This window comes from Notechis scutatus, chromosome 4 (genome assembly GCF_049901735.1).
Source record: "Notechis scutatus isolate UNSWTSFEM ecotype Mainland chromosome 4, rNotScu1.2, whole genome shotgun sequence".
Taxonomy (NCBI): Eukaryota; Metazoa; Chordata; class Lepidosauria; order Squamata; family Elapidae; genus Notechis; species Notechis scutatus.
The window spans coordinates 83,905,745-83,922,836 of NC_142012.1; the positions used below are offsets into that span (position 1 = coordinate 83,905,745).

The 17,092-nt window shown below is 44.0% G+C and overlaps 2 protein-coding genes across 2 annotated transcripts in view; both read right to left on the reverse strand.

Moving 5' to 3' along the window:
• The window catches only part of NCOA4 (nuclear receptor coactivator 4), an 88,315-nt gene that overhangs the window by 31,915 nt on the left and 39,308 nt on the right, over positions 1-17,092 (reverse strand). The gene's annotated exons all lie outside the window — the stretch shown is intronic.
• Positions 1-17,092, reverse strand: part of PARG (poly(ADP-ribose) glycohydrolase) — a 50,506-nt gene that overhangs the window by 26,958 nt on the left and 6,456 nt on the right. The window contains exons 7-8 of the mRNA XM_087963977.1: positions 9,647-9,730; positions 7,138-7,212 (exon numbers count right to left, since the gene is read on the reverse strand). Coding sequence (XP_087820103.1) covers positions 7,138-7,212; positions 9,647-9,730 — 159 coding nt within the window. The remainder of the gene's footprint in view (positions 1-7,137; positions 7,213-9,646; positions 9,731-17,092) is intronic.

Genomic DNA, 17,092 nt, shown 5'->3' on the forward strand with positions numbered 1-17,092 from the left:
TTAATTTATTCCTGCCTTCCTTTTTCCTCTGGCCTTTGTTTCAAGCAAAAGATTATAAGTGTAACATTCCTTCTTCCAATTTTTCCAGAAATCTGGATTCAGAACAGAATGGAACAACAGAGCGGAAGGGCCCTTGGAGGTCTTCCCCCACTTAAGCAGAAGACCATTCCAGACAAACGGCTGTCCAGCCTCTTCTTAAAAAGTGTTGGAACAGCCACAACTTCTGGAGGCAACTTCTGTTCCTCTGATTAACTGTCCTCACTGTCAGCAAGTTCTCCTTAGTTCCAGGTTGCTTCTGTCCTTGATGAGTTTCCATCCATTGCTTCTTCTCCTGCCTTCAGGGGCTTTGAAGAATAGGTGGACCCTTCCTCTTTTTGGGGCAGCCCCTTAAATATTGGACCCCTGCTCTCATGTCATCCCTGGTCCTTCTTTTCTCTAGACTAGCCAAACCCAAATCCTACAGAGGCAACCGTTCTTCTTTGTATGTTTTCGCCTCCAGTCCCTTCATCATTCTTGTTGCTCTTCTCTGCTCTCTGCCCAGAGTCTCAACATCTTTTCTATAGTATGGCGACCCAAACTGGATGCCATCTTCTTAGTGGATTCTTCCAAAGACACTTAGCCACTTCCTGTGGCTGTGAGGGGTGCCTCCATTGCTAGCCTAATGCTATGCTTATCTATTTTGGGTTGCATTTCTGGAAACCAGTGAAGTCTTCTGCCTTGGCCAAATCCATCACAACCACCAAGAGGCCTTCTTGGCAAGAGTCTGCAGGTAAGAGATTCAGCTCTCATTCTCAATCGTGCTTGAACTTATCTAACAAACCGAGATCTTCTCAGGGGCATTTTAGAAAATGGACCTGCCATGATGATATTCTTTTAAGAATCCAAAAATACTTCCTACCGCTTTAATCCAATGACCTCGAACCATCTTTACGCAGATGGTTTCAGTTGCTGTGCACCTCTTAATTCCTTTTGATGAACAAACCGACCTGGCCAGGCCTGTCAAAGAGCCACGGGGAAGAGAACTGGCTAACCATTAACAGGATGAGCCCCCAGCGCACCTGTCCCTGGCTAGACTCATCAACGGGAATCAGGCAACAGGAGAATTTAATAGAAGAAACAAGTAAATATTTTGTGTACTGTAGCCCATTTCTTTAGGTAGATTTGTTTCGTGATATTTTTACGCCACCCGCTCCCTCAGGCACTCTGAAGGCTAAGAGGCGTGTAATTAAAGCAGCAAAAAATACAATGTTGGCAACGGGTGTGAAGAAAATGTAGCAAATTAGGCATGCCTATTATTATTTCTTGTGATCTGAACAAGTTGTTTGGCAATAAAAAGGTTAGGGAGTGCTGTTGTCCCCACAAAAGCCTCGCTGTGTCATAATGCAACTTTTGAGCCACTGACTTGACACAAAGCAAATTGCAGGCGCGCATCTATCTTCCTTTCTTAAAAGATGACAGAAAACTGACAAGCCCATTTTTTTTTTTGAAACTCTCATTTTTAAAACAAATGTTATATGTCTCGGGAAAGGTACCTTGTTTACACAACGTTGTTTGTTTGCCTCCCACAATTTGGGTGGATTTTTATCAAGCTTAACCGAACAAAACTGAAGTCACTCGTGAGGCTAAAGCCATGGGGGAGAGCGGGGGGAAACGACAGGATGGAGAAGCAGCCCTGGCCTTCCCAAGCATCCGCCCCCAACTGACCCCTCGGCTCAAAAACCTAAGTGGGCGGGGCTAGGAGAGGCCCACCTTTACTTTAATGAGGATGAACAATTCAACCCCTTAGCAGCCCTTTCCTTCCTTCGGCTGGGCTGAGAGTTAGAACCCAAGGGCAAAGGGAAGGGGACTTTTGGGGGGGGTCCCCGCTACCCCCCAGCGGAGATTTAGAGGAAGACTCGAGGGGCACATGGCATGCGGGGGAGGTTGGGGGCAAGAGAAAGGTTGCCTGTATGTATTACCAGTTTTGCGGGATGAATATTCACGCCAAAATGGCTGCGTGGTGTTACACATTCATCCTTGAAAATCGAAGGTGAAGCAAAACCAGCGAATGGTAAGGTAAGGCTGGACAGTCTTTCAATCTTTCAATCTGGGGGGGGGGGAGAATCTGAGACCCATTCCTTTCAGCACAGTTCAGCTCCTCCTCACTCCACGGCAGTCAACGGGACCGCAAAACCTGGGGCTAAGCAACATGGTCCTAACACGTGATGTCATAGGCCTGGGCGCCTGCCTTGTCTGCTCCCGTCATGCGGATCAATTAGCGGCTTATTAAGTGGGGACTGAATAAGTGTTCGTTAAGCGAGGACTAGCCATAAGCTCTTTCCACACTCTCTTTTTTTTTTTTTTTTGAGCTACGACATAAAATGAATCCACTAGGAAAAGAAATGCCGAAAGACCTTCCCTATCTTAAAATAAATTTTGATTAGAAAAACGCAAACCGAGTGTATGAAGTTGTCTCCGAGTGAAGCACCGAAAGAGTTATTATACTGGAGAATACAGAGAAGAGCCTCATTAGAAAGCAGCGAAAGGGAACATTTGACATTTATCAGACTCGTAACCTGACACTCGGAAAAGAAAAGGAAAGAAAAGAAAAGGACAGCTTAGATGTGAGTAAATTAATTTGGCTCTCTCCAATTTCTCTTTCCAGAAGGTAAAATATTTCTCCTGCCAATCCAGCATGACAACGATCTCTCAGGTGCATCGCGCTTGACGTGTGAGGCCGCCTTTTAATGCCTTCCATCGTTTGAAACAGAGACCGAGCAATACCAAGTTCCTCTCTTTCTTACGTGGCGTGAAAGGGAAGGTTTTGCTGCTTTTCAAAAGAGCACGGAGGAACCCGTGCAGAGTTCCTTGCTCAATTTCCATCTTTCCCTGAAACACAGCACAGCCGGCGCCGTTCACCAATTGCGCGACCGCGGGCCTCTCTTTGGGGTTCGTCTCAGGCCTTCCTAAAACGCCAAGCCAAGCAGCCAGCAAGATGGCTGCTCTTCCTCCAGGCGGGTCCCTTCCCCAAGTGGGCAGTTCAGGGAACTTCAGGGGTTCCACAAGGTGGTTAAAATGGGAAGGCTACACTTTGTTTTTAAATACAGGTTAGTCTCCGACTTTGACCACAGTTGAGCCCCCCAACATTTCTGTTGCTAAGTGAGACGGTTGTTGAGTGAGTTTTGCCCCATTTTACAATCTTGCTTGCTGCAGTTGTTAAGCGAATTCCTGCAGTCGGTCACAAGGTACTTAAGGGAATCTGGCTCCCCCACCCCCATGGACTCTGCCTGCCAGAAGGTCGCAAAAGGGGACCATGTGCCCCCCCTCCGGCAAACAGCCTGCGACCGTCATAAATACGAGCCAGCTGCCCAGTTGTGGGGGTTTTGATCAGGTGACCCCCCCCCGGGATGCTGCAACTGTCGTAAGTATGGAAAATGGTCGTAAGTCACTTTATTCAACACTGCTGTAACTTCAAACAGTCACTAAACGAACCGTTGAAGGTCCAGGGCTGCCTGTCCACCCACCAAAGGCTCAAACAGTCATTACAACAGGCATCTTGGCCATATCTCTCCCTAGGAACTCTTAGCCTTCCGGAGAAGGGGAAGGCAGCTGGCACAAGAGAGAGGGAGGGAGGAAGCAGGCCGTCCTTCGTGCCTCCTCCTCCTCCTTCCTTCTCCGCCTGTGGTGCTGCCCAGAGGACGCCCCTCCTCCTGAGAGCGCGCCTGCCTGCCTTCCCGCCTGCCGGAGAGGGGGAAATGGGCCACGGAGGCCTCCCTCCTCCCAGAACCTCTGGCGGACTCTCCGGGCTCCAGAGAATGGACAAGGACTGTGGCGGAGAAGAGGCTGGCGTGCTGCTGACAAGAGTCTGCTCAGTGGGCCACCTGGTCTCTCTCCCCACGGCCTGCCTCATTTCCCCATGGAGCCCCTTCCCTTGTTCCCAGCGGTGCTGCCAGGTGGATATGGAAGCCAAGCGCAGGGCAGGGCACGCAGGGCCACCTCCTCCTCCATCATCCTTTCTTGGTGCCACCAGGAAACGTCCTTCTCAAGCAGAGGCCTTTCATCACGGCCAAACCTCTGGCTGGCGGAGACTCCAGAAAAGGGTGACAAACTCAAGGAAATCTTGAGGCTGAAATCCAGGAAAAGCTTCCTCCGGCCCAGGACCTGCCCTTGGCTCCAGACCGGGGGTGGAAAGAGGAGGATTCTGGCACACAGTGAACGGATGCTTCCCACTCAGGACGCGGCCCCCACCCAAACATCTACGAAGCACCTGCACCTGCCTGGACTTTATTTGCTTCAGTTGGGGGGGGGGGGGAATGGAAGCTTGACTTCAGGTTCTGCTGATTGGATTGGTTTTAGAGAAATGGCCAGTATATATGATGGTGATGGTGATGTAAAAACAAAACGTTGAGGTTGTATGTTATTTCCTTATTCTACTGCACTAAAAAGAGAGGAATGTCAATGCTTTTCTTTGTTTCATTCTCTATTCCCCTACACGTTTCCCGCTTTTCTTTTTTCCTCCCTTCCATTCCCGTTATTTTCATTGTTCTTTGTAATTTATATTTTGATAAACTAATTTAAAAAATTGATACCAAAAACAATATTTGGACTTGCGTTTCAACCATGCTGTCAATTTAGAGTTACCCTGTGATGACCGATAAAGTTAATTTATTAATACATTTAATAAATAAATAAATAAATAAATACATTGAATAAATAAATTTAACCTTTCGCAAGTAGCATTGGGGAACAAAATTCTCTGAGCAAGGCAAGGGCTCCCTCTTCTGTCGGATTTTTGAAAATTAAGGGGGAAAAAACGAGGGAGCTGCTGCTGTGTCTTCTTCTTACACACAGTCTCTTTAAATGAAATTCAGGGTATCTTAGTTACGTCTCAAAACAACGCAGGGGCTTTGTGGCTCAAGACATCAGAGGAGGGGCAAAAAAAATCAGAAAGGTGGCATTTTTGTGCACCTCTAAAGGGCCAGCAGCTAGAAAGGACTGGAAAAGAGACGGGGACTTATTGTCTCTGGAGATTCTCAGTCACCCAGGTCATGGCTGTCCCAAAAAGTTTGTCATTTTCAACACAGCAAGAATCTCCTGCAGAGAGCAGCCCCTGCTAATTTGTTAATTAATGAAATAATGGAAAGAAAAAACTAAAGAGCCCAATAGCCTAAGCTCTCTTGGGGGGCTCACACTAATGAGGTGAACAGCAAAGCAAAATAACCGGAACTGTAACTAACAGCAAAAGTAAACCAGAATTGTAACTCAAATCTTGCCTGGAAGTTCCAAACTGACTGAGTTGTGAGCTGCGATAGAACAAGCGGTGCATAAAAATCAAGACTCGGCAAGCAGGAAACATTAATTAATGGGATGGGCAAAACGTAAGCCATCACAAGAAAACAGCTCCGGTTTCCTTGCATAATCTCTCTCTCTCTCCTCTTCTGTTTTTACTTCTCAAACACAGTCCCTGTGAAAGGGACCTTGGGGTCTTAACGGAGGTTCCCTTGAATATGAGCCAGCCAAGCGTAGCAGCCCGGTTCCACCAAAAAAGCCAATACAATACTGGCTTGTATAAACAGAGGCACAGAATCAACATCACGTGGAGTATTAGTGCCGCTTTACAAAGCCTTAGTAAGGCCACCCCTGGAATACTGCAGCCGATGTTGGTCACCATACTACAAAGACTGAGTTGAGACTTTGGGCAAAGGGCACAGAAGAGCAACTAAGGGAGATCGAGGGCCTGGAGACTAAAACGTGTGTGAAGAACGGCTGCAGGATTTGGGTCTGGCCAGTTTAACCTCCCTGCTCAGACAGGGAAATTCCTCCTTAGCTCCAGCTTGCGTCTCTCCTTGATTAGTGGCATTGCCTTCATTGATCTGGTCAATTTCATTGCTATCAAATCCCCAATCCTTTCATTTTTATGGTTGAAAGCCAGGGGATAGAAAACACCCAGAGTTGGATGCTCTGTCTAAATATGCTCCTGGAATCAACTCTCTGCTGATGGTGTTTATGCTCTTGAGACTAATCTGGACGACCTCCTTGGCAGAAAAGCACCGGTCAGGCAAGGCAGCCAAAGTGCAGGGCAGGGAGCGCTCTCCGTTGCCTCCTTACAGCTGCCTGTACTCGGTGGGGAGGCTGTGGCTGCTTTCTTCCCCCAGGGAGGGGCCAAGCAACTCAACCGTAAGCCCACTGATGGGGGTGGTCCTGCCAGGGACGGAGACAGAGCTGGGCGGGAGAGTCCCCTGAAAGGGCGGCGCCTGGGACCCTCCTCGCCTTCTTCCACCTTTTCTTTACGCCTGGAGCAATCAGGGCCAGGCTCTCTGCCCATCCACCAGGGAAGACTTACGGGACAGGGGCCCTGAAGGATGAACCCTCATCACTATTCCCAGAGGGAGCAAATGCATCCACGGCACCAGGAGAGGAAAAGACCACGGTTAACTGGAGAGAGAAACCGGGGGGGGGGGGGGTTGCAGGGGGTCCCCCATTGACCATCGTTCCTTTAGCAACTCTTCAAAGCTGCAGCAGCACTGAAACAAAACGGGACGTGACCGTTCTTCACACTTACGACCATCGCCAGCACTCCCTGGTCACGTGATCAAAACTCAGGCCGGCTCATATTTATGACGGTCGCAATGTCCCCAGGGAGGGGGGGTCACATGCTCCCCCCTTTTGCGACCTCCTGACCAGCAAAGTCAATGGGGAAGCTGGATTCGCTGAACTGCTGTGTTACTGCTAAACAACTGCGGTGACTCACTTAACGACTGTGGAAAGAAAGGTCATGAAGTGGGGGCAAAACTCACTTAGCAACTGTCTCGCTTAACAAAAAAAAAACATTGGGCTCAGTTGTGGTTGTAAGTCAAAGACTACCTGTATGGTCACAAAGTACCTAAAATACATATAACACACACACACACACACACACACACACACAGATAGAATTCCTTCCTTCCCATTTCTCTCCAGCCTCTGTGAATTCCCGGCTGGGCACATTCAGTTAACTACAAGTAAAAGTACGTATAAAATAGAATTAATGAGAAAAAAAAAATAACCATTCAAATCACATCCAACTTTAGAAAGCAGCATTTGAATTATTATTATTATTATTAGGGGTGGGGCGTTTGCATGTTTCCAGGGTCATATTTTTTTTTCTCCCCTTATTACCTTATCGCAGAATTCAGCCAGGGCCGTGAAGTCCCATTTCTTGGCGTAAGAGATGTTATACCTGAGGATTCCTTCCTACAAGGTGAAAACATAGCAGAGCATTTCTCAATGGAACCAACCGGCTTTGAATCAACTGCGGCCTCTGCTGGTCAAAGGCTGCTTAGCAGCAGGTGTCATGGCACCCAGGTCCGCAGAGAAATATATGTATATCCCAAATGATGGGCAAGAGTGAAAACCTCTCTCCGCTTCCATTCCTATCTTTAGGACTCCCCGAAGAACTGAACAAACAGCCTAAAACCGCCACTTGCGGTACCTCTTTCAGCCAGCTTCCTCGTTTGGGGGTTTTAAGGACAGAAATAGGAAGGGGAAACTTTAGCACCTCCCCAGACCTTCCAAACTGCCTGAAAAAGTAGAAATTTAGAAATAGGTTTTTGGATATTTTAGGAAGGATGCAAATAAGAATAAAAAGGTGTGTATTCCATTTCCCACTTTTAAATCCGACCCAAAATTAAAGCAAAAGTGGGGAAAAAATTAATGAATCTCACTGTCTGTCTGTCTAAACTCCACCCATCACCTGGCTTTACTATTTTTACAAATAACTCAAGGCAGCGAACTTCTCCAACAGACCTTCCTCCTCCAATTTTTCCTGCAACCACCACCCTGTCAGAGGGGTTGACCTGAGAGAACGGGGCTGGTCCCCAAGTCACCCAGATGGCTTTTAGAGGAAAGGAGAGACTTGAACTCAGGGTCTCTTGATTTTTAGCCCAATGCCTTAATTACTAGACCAAACTGTCTATCGGGTATGTTGAGATGTTGCCGTTTATTTTAACAAAAAAAAGTCCAATTCCTGAGCAATCAGTTAGTACTGACTAAGTTGCCGTCTCTTAAATTATCGTCATATTTTCTCCACCTTTTAAGGCCGATTGAATAGGAGGAACTGAATGAACACTACACACGATAGTGTATTTCCTGACTCTCTGATCAACTCACCCAATAGCCCCGTTTTGGCTGCCCAGTTGTGCAATTGTACCATTCTTTCATTCTATTTCCAGCAGGAGTACCAGATTCTGTAACAGCTTTGTTCCCTACGCCATCCGTCTGGTAAACTCACAAGATTTGTTTTTGTTGCCATAAACACGTATAACTGAACTGTGTTGTTTCTCTGTGCCATATAATATATGTCGGTATATACATAATTTTGTACTTATTTACCGTGTTTCTCATATAATAAGGTCGGGTCTTTTTTTTTTTTGAGCCCCGAAAAAATGGCTAGGCCGTCTTTTCGGGGGTGACTTAATTCCCCCCCCCCCTTGCATCTTTGGGCGGGCGGGTGGCGATGGCTTGAATGTTGACCTCGGCGTTGGTGGGGCACTTCGTATCGGGGTCAACGCAGGCAGCACCATATCCGGGTGTGCAACAAAAGTACTTCCTAACAGCAAGCCCCCGCCATTTCGCATGTTTTAATATAGGCCTTGATTTGGGGGGGGGCGCTTAATTTCATTTCATGCCTATAAAACATGCTGGGACTTCCTATTGGGGGAGGCCGTATTGTTGGAGAAACAGGGTATCTTGTCAGGGTTATGTAGTGTAAAATTGGAGGTGGTGACCCTTGAAGAGCTGCAGGCAGCAAAATTTGTTTTTAGTGTATGCCAATTAGTGTACATTCAACGGGACAATAAAGTGGTTTGTTCCGTTCTCTATTCTCTCCTCATTCCTCTGCTGTTCTTCAGCTACCCAACTCAACCATGAATCTCTGGGGGCCATTTTTCATGCTAGGGAATCTGGCCATATTGCCGGACATTCATCCACCTGAGCTCCGCTTTATCAAGCTCTTGAGTCAGCCCCCCAACTCCTCCACCCCCCCCACCAGCAACTCTGTCCCATTAAGGCCGGCCAGCCAGTTATTTCGATGCATCGGGTGACAGCTTAGAAGAAGCAGCACTGAGACGGGGATCCTCGGGGATCAGTTCCAGGGTTCAGATTCATTTTTTTTACACCCCCCACCCCCCGCTGGCCTGGGGAAGGGCAAGCCCAGATGAAGTGGGGGGAGGGGCTTCATTACATCAGCCACCACCGTGTGGGTGCAGAAGCCGTAGCTATGAATAGCGAAACCTTTGACCACAAGAAATCCAATCTCTGTTTGAGCTAATGTGTGCAGAGTCACTTTGTGGTAAGGTGGCTGGTCAATAAAATTAATAACGACAACAACAACAATGGTGGGTGATGAGGCCGTCACAGCCTGGTCTCTAGCAAAGGGTCTGCTAGCTATCAATCAAGTCTGAGCCCATGTAGGAGGATCACTGCCTCCCAACGGGCTTCTGACAAGCAAACGGAGGAAGCAGATCTGCTGCATGACAGACTCCCTTAACAGCAGTGACTCTCTTAACGGCCATGGCAAACAAAACAAAAAACAAAAAAAACCCAGCCCTGTAAAACAGCTAATTCCGTGGCTTAGCAATGAAAACCCTGGTCCAAAATTTGATGGTTGAGTAACTGAAAAGTCTTTTACCTTCAAATCTCGGGAACATGTGAATTTCTTGAGAAGTGAAGTCTGTATTAATTCCCATCGGCTCCCGGCAGTCCTGTCACCGTTCTTTATAGAGAACAAATATTTGTATATCATATTAAAACCATTCAATGTCTTAAGGTTTACTCTCCAATGGGAACTAACAAAATTGTGCGTGTAATTTATAAAGCATTAACCAAACATACAACTGTGTTGCTATTCAGAAGGAAGCATGAAGCGTTTACTTAAAATTTAAGAATATTGTATATAGTAATCAACCTTCCCACCACTCACCCCCAACTAGTTTGCAGTAGTAATATCATTATACAACTGTGTTGCTATTCAGAAGGAAGCATGAAGCGTTTACTTAAAATTTAAGAATATTGTATATAGTAATCAACCTTCCCACCACTCACCCCCAACTAGTTTGCAGTAGTAATATCATTATACAACTGTGTTGCTATTCAGAAGGAAGCATGAAGCGTTTACTTAAAATTTAAGAATATTGCATATAGTAATCAACCTTGCCACCCCACCCCACCCCCAACTAGTTTGCAGTAGTAATATCATTATACAACTGTGTTGCTATTCAGAAGGAAGCATGAAGCGTTTACTTAAAATTTAAGAATATTGCATATAGTAATCAACCTTGCCACCCCACCCCACCCCAAATAGTTTGCAGTAGTAATATTGTTAGGTATAACATTGATACCAAATATGGTTTGGGTGAATAAATATATAAAACTTAGATATCATGGTTTAAGTGCTTATCACTTTAAGCACAATGCAGCAGGCAATTAGCCGATTAAGGGTGCGGCTAGAAGTTACAATATAAGGAAGCATTAGAAGCTGGAAAGCTCTCTAGCTGTGAGCTGTCTGTATCTGGCTGTAACTGTGTCTGGCTGTAACTGTGTGCTGCTGTGACTAACTGTGATTACTGACTGTAAGTGCCTGTGACTGAACTGTTATTGTTTGCTACCGTTTGCTGAATATCCAGCGTTTGTTTCTCTGGAGAGTGAAACCGGAGGAGGAGAAGATATCTTTATCGGCTGATAAAGATATTGCAAGGACTCTTAACTTGGACTATACTAGTGAGTCTTACTGGATGGAAATACTGTGAATGACTTAATGGACTGAATGACAATGCTTAAACTCTAAATGGATTAAAAACTATTTAAACTACAAACAGTGTTTGTGTTCAGTGTGTGTATACTCTGGGCCCTTCCGCTCTCCTTTGGTTGCCTGGCTTGACTACTGCTGCAATACTCTGCTAGGGTTAATCTCCAAACCCTAACATTGGTTATGGGCCCAGCAGCATAGTCTAACTAACCAGGATATAGCAGAGAGTTGGTGTGAGTTGCACATTACTGTAAAAACAAACTGTTTTAATTAGTTTAAAATAGTCAAAATATCTGAAGAGTAATGGCACAAGTAAATTTGTCACAACTGTCCATGATATCCAGGCTGGATGGAACAAACTATGTTTCATGGTCAATGAAATGTAGTTTACTTCTACGCAGAGAAGGTTTGTGGGACATTATAGCAAACCCACCAGATGTGAGTAGCTGGGATCCTGCTAATGATGATGATAACGAAAAGTTACAAGACTTTAAACTGAAGAATGAGCAGGCTTTATGCATCATAGGACTGACTTCTGTGATCAGCAGCTTGTCCATATTCGTGGAGAAGAAAATGCTGCAAACTGCTGGGAGAACCTCAGGAAGATTTATGTTCGGGACAGTGTAGGAGCACATATAAATCTTACACGGAAGCTTTTTCGAACGCATCTTCAGAGGAATGGAGATATGTTAGTTCATTTAAACTGTATGAAGAGCATTTTTCAAGATTTGCAAGAAAAGAGCTTATATTTAATGAACTGCAACAAGTCTACATAATATTATCTTCATTAGATCAAAGCTATGATGACTATGTGACTTCATTAGAGGTATTGCCAAAAGAAAGCCTATCATTAACCGATATAACAGGCAGGCTACTAGAAGAAGCCAGAAGAAGGCGTGAGCGTGACGAGCTGAGAGAAGATAAGAAAGAAGAGAAATTATCTTCAAAGTTTGAAAGAAACCAGCAAAGCAAAGTAAAGCACCTGGAAGAAGAGAATTTATCTTCGACGGCATACACAATTAAAAATGTTTTAATTGTGGAGGCAGAGGACATTTGGCAAGATTCTGCAAAAAGAGAAAAGCCAGAATGCAAAAAAAGCCAAAGAAAGCATTTGAACTAGCCACGTTTAGCAACTCTGATGTGAAGAATAATTTATGGGTGGTTGACAGTGGCGCATCCCACTGCATCACAAGAGATAAGACAAAATTTATAAAAATGTCTACAAGTTCTCAACATATATCTCTTGCCAATGGCTGGAACCTGAAAGCGAAAGGTCAAGGTTTTGCACGTTGTCCGTACATAAACCAGGATATAAAAATGTTGTATGTACCGCAACTAAAGTTTAATTTGCTTTCAGTAAGGGTATTAGATAAATTAGGTTATGTAATTACTTTTAAAGATAATAATTGCATAATTGAAAAAGATAACAAAAGGGTAACTGCAGCTTTAAATGGAACATTATATGTCTTAGATAATAGTAAGAAAGGGGAGGCTCAAACTGTATTTAATAATATAAAGCCTCATGAAGAATGTATCCATTTATTGCATAGGCGTTTGGGGCATGTAAATTTTAAAATGCTAAAACGTACAGTTGAGTTATCTGAAGGAATAAGGTTAAAACCTTGTGATAAATATTTGCGTTGTAATGTTTGCTGTGAAGATAAGAGCAAGGTATTGCCTGCAAATAGGCTAAATGGTTTCAAAACAAAAGAACCTTTAGAAGTAGTATTTGCAGACATAATAGGTCCAAAGAAACCCAGTATGGGGGTGCTAGATATATACTGAGCATTATGGATCATTATTCTAGATATGGGTTTTGCTATTTAATGAAAAGCAAAACTGAAACATATCAACATTTTTCAATTGGCTTAGGTTTGCTGAAAGAAAGTCTAAACGTCAACTGATAACCCTGGTGACAGATAATGGTACGGAATTTATTAATAACAAATTCCAGAACAGACTTAAGGTAGCTGGAATAGAGCATAAGAAGTCTGCTCCATACAGGCCAGAACATAATGTTTTTATTGAAAGAAGAGGCCAAACACTACAGGCAATGGTTAGAACAATGTTAAATGATTCTGGGTTACCTGATTCTTTGTGGGGAGGCTACAATGTGTGCTAATAACATATTGAACAACGTTGTTAATACAACAACAGGTGAAATACCATTCACCAGATGGCATGGCAGGAAACCTGATCTAAGTTACCTGCACACATTTGGTGCACCAGCATGGGTGCATATTCCTGCACAACTCAGAAAAAAGGGCAACATAGAGCTAAAAGATTTTTCTTCGTTGGTTATCAGGCAAACCATAGGGCATATAGATTTTGGGAGAAAGGCACATCTAAAGTGTTATGTAGTGCTAGTGCCCAATTTCTAGAACATGAAGGATGGGAGAAATTAGAACAGGATGCCAATAAAGATGTAATTATTGAATCCTATAGAAATCCCATTAGTTATCCCTGTAACTTTAAAAATAAAGTAAAGAGACAAATACAGGATGAAATAGTGCCCAAAAGGAAGAAACAGATTCAATAGCTGAACAGGATGAGGAAGATGAACAGGTAGTAGTTCAACAAAGTCCTCCTGTAAGCCCTGTAATTCCCAGAAGAACTACACGTATATCTAGACCGCCTGATAGGTACCAGGCTAACACAGTGTGCCAGATTAATCAAGTTCCTAATTCTGTTGAAGAAATTAAAAAGTATCCTAATAAGGAAAAAGAAAGATGGTATGCAGCAATGAATAAGGAACTGAATTCATTAAGAGATATGAAGGTGTTTGAAAATGCCAAATTACCTGCAGGAAAGAAATCCATTGGCTGCAAATGGATATTTAAGGTAAAAATAGATAAGGATGGTAATTTAATCCATAAGGCAAGGTTAGTAGCCCAAGGTTTTAGGCAGAATGCCAATGACTATGATGAGGTGTTTGCACCTAGTCTTAAGGCAGCAACCTTGAGGGCAGCTTTAGTGTGGGCAGCTAGTAAAAACTATATAGTTAACCATCTAGATGTGGAAACTGCTTACTTGCACGCCCCATTAAAACATATTATTTATATGAAAAACCTGTTGGTATTAAAAGTGAAAATAAGGATAATAATGATTGTTGGTTGTTAAAGAAAAGTCTCTATGGTCTTAAACAATCAGGCTATGAATGGAACCAGTATATTGTAAAGGAACTAGACAATATAGGATTTAAAGCTGGTTTAGCCGATCCATGTCTGTTTAAGAGGGAGACAAATGGGAAAGTATCATTATTATTACTATTCACAGATGATATTGCTTTGATAACTGAAACTAATGATGAAGCAAATAAAATAATAGCATCATTAGAAAAGAGAATAAAGATCAAGCAATTAGGGAGATAAAGAAGTATCTCGGTTTGAATATAAAGAAAACACGGAAAGGTTTTAAGATATCTCAGGAAGATAAGATAAGCAAATTACTAAAAGATTACAAGATGGAGCTTTGTAAGCCAGCTAAGACTCCAATGAGTCAGGAGTTTAGCAACACTGATGTACAAAGCCCTGAGTTTGATAAGGTGATTTATCAATCTTTAATTGGTAGTTTGAGTTATATTAGTAATTGGTCTAGACCAGATATATCGTACTGTGTGAATCAGTTGGCTAGATTCAATTCTGCACCATGTGAAAGACACTGGATAGCAGCTAAGAGGATATTAAGATATCTTAAAAAGACAATGAATTATTCATTGTATTTAGAACCAAAGGGTGATTTAATTTTGAGTGCTTATGCAGATGCTAGCTTTGCATCAGAAAGAGACACTAGAAAGTCGACTTCAGGAACAGCCATAATGCTGGGTAAGACATTAATAGGCTGGAAGTCAATAAGACAACAGCATATAAGTTTGTCTACTATGGAGGCAGAATTCTCCTGTTTATCATTGTTATGTACAGAATTAATAATGTATAAACAAATGTTAATTGATATAGGTATAACAGTAGATTATCCTATAATTATACATGAAGATAATCAGGCAGCTATTCAAATGGCCACAAATATTGGAGTAAAAACAAGGAGCAAGCATACAGATCTAAGATACCTAAACGTGAGACAATCTGTAAGAAGTAAGATGATTCAGCTAGAGTACTGTATGTCGGAGGACAATTTAGCTGATAATTTTACTAAAGCCCAAGGTGCCAGTAAGCACCAGGAGAGTTGTGAAAAATATGGGATAAGATTGTAAGGTATTATATATTTATTTCACCCAAAAGGGGAGTATGTTAGGTATAACATTGATACCAAATATGGTTTGGGTGAATAAATATATAAAACTTAGATATCATGGTTTAAGTGCTTATCACTTTAAGCACAATGCAGCAGGCAATTAGCCGATTAAGGGTGCGGCTAGAAGTTACAATATAAGGAAGCATTAGAAGCTGGAAAGCTCTCTAGCTGTGAGCTGTCTGTATCTGGCTGTAACTGTGTCTGGCTGTAACTGTGTGCTGCTGTGACTAACTGTGATTACTGACTGTAAGTGCCTGTGACTGAACTGTTATTGTTTGCTACCGTTTGCTGAATATCCAGCGTTGTTTCTCTGGAGAGTGAAACCGGAGGAGGAGAAGATATCTTTATCGGCTGATAAAGATATTGCAAGGACTCTTAACTTGGACTATACTAGTGAGTCTTACTGGATGGAAATACTGTGAATGACTTAATGGACTGAATGACAATGCTTAAACTCTAAATGGATTAAAAACTATTTAAACTACAAACAGTGTTTGTGTTCAGTGTGTGTATACTCTGGGGCCCTTCCGCTCTCCTTTGGTTGCCTGGCTTGACTACTGCTGCAATACTCTGCTAGGGGTTAATCTCCAAACCCTAACAAATATAATTTAGCATCACGTTTTCTACTAGAAACATGATTTTATGGCCACCCAGAGAGATTAAAAAAAGGTTTGCAGGACACAGATTTCCCACACGCCTGATATTCTTCGAAGTCTTAGAATGAAACCCTTAAAAACCCCCATAATTACGAATCCCTACCCCGTCCTTCAAAGTCCAACACCAACTTCATCCCAATGAATCATAAACTGATTTTTAGACCAACCCACACAATGAGAGAGAGAGTAAGATGAACGTAAGACATGCAAACATGCAGCAGGTACAGGAGGGGGCGGGGGGAAACGGTTGCAGTCACGTGGCCCTCAATCCCTTGGGAAGGAATTGGGGGGGATGTGGAATTTCCTTTGAATAAGAAAGCTCCGGGGTGTGTGTGTGTGTGTTGTTTTGGCTGTCAGTCCAACTGATCTGAGGGTGGACAGAGCCCCAGAAGGTGATCCCCCCCAGAGGCAAACAGCCTCTCAAATGACTCTTTGGCTTCAAAGTCTCTGGGCCCTGAAACACAGCCAGAGCCCAGGCAGCCCTCGTTTGTTTCGTGGCTGTCCGGAGTTACGGCGGACCTGAGAAAAGGGACCCGTGGCCGCTTTCCGGGCTCACGGCGCCTGCAGCATCCAGCTCTGGGTCACGCGATCCGGATTCAGAGGCAACTGGCAGGCACTTGTGATGGGTGCGATGTGTGTGTGTGTGTGTGTGTGTGTGTGTGTGTGTGTGAGAGAGAGAGAGAGAGAGAGAGAGAGAGAGAGAGAGAGAAAGAGACGGGATCCCCTGTTGTGATTTTCTGACCAAGCCAGTAGGGAAGCCAGAATCATTTTGCAACCGCGGCACTAACTCTTCATAACTGCAGGGATTCACTTAAGAACTCTGGCCAGAAAGAGTCCTAAAATGGGGCAAAACTCATTTAACAGATGTCTCGCTTAGCAACAGAGATGTTGGGCTCCACTGTGGTCCTAAGTCGAGGACTGCCTCTAAACGTAACCAGCCCAGAGGGTTGGTGCTGACTGTCCCGGCTTCCTAAGCCCATCACGGGTGATTTGGCAGTCCCGAACACAACGGCGCTTTTCAAGAGCTGCTCTTCAGTCCAATCCTGCCTGGTTCTCAGTGCACACAAGCCAGAACTTGGCCATTGTCAGCGGCCCCTGTGACTCCCTGCGTGGCTCCCTAGGTGGAACTAGGTGGCTCCCTAGGTGGAACTGTTTGGGACTCCCCATCGCTGGCACCTCCTGGAACCGGGTAACACCGAGTCCCGAGGTATCCAGCAGCTCCACTCACCCAATACTGAGCTTTACTTAAAAAATTAACGTTCATGGTTTGCTTGTGAAGGTGGAACAAGCTGGAATCGCCGGTTGGTACATCATGGAATTATTTGCTTATGGAAATGTTACTGTCATTCTTACAAAAGTTTTACTCGTTATAAACAGCAAAAGAGCTGCCACGGACGTTATACGGTATATTGATTACTGACAA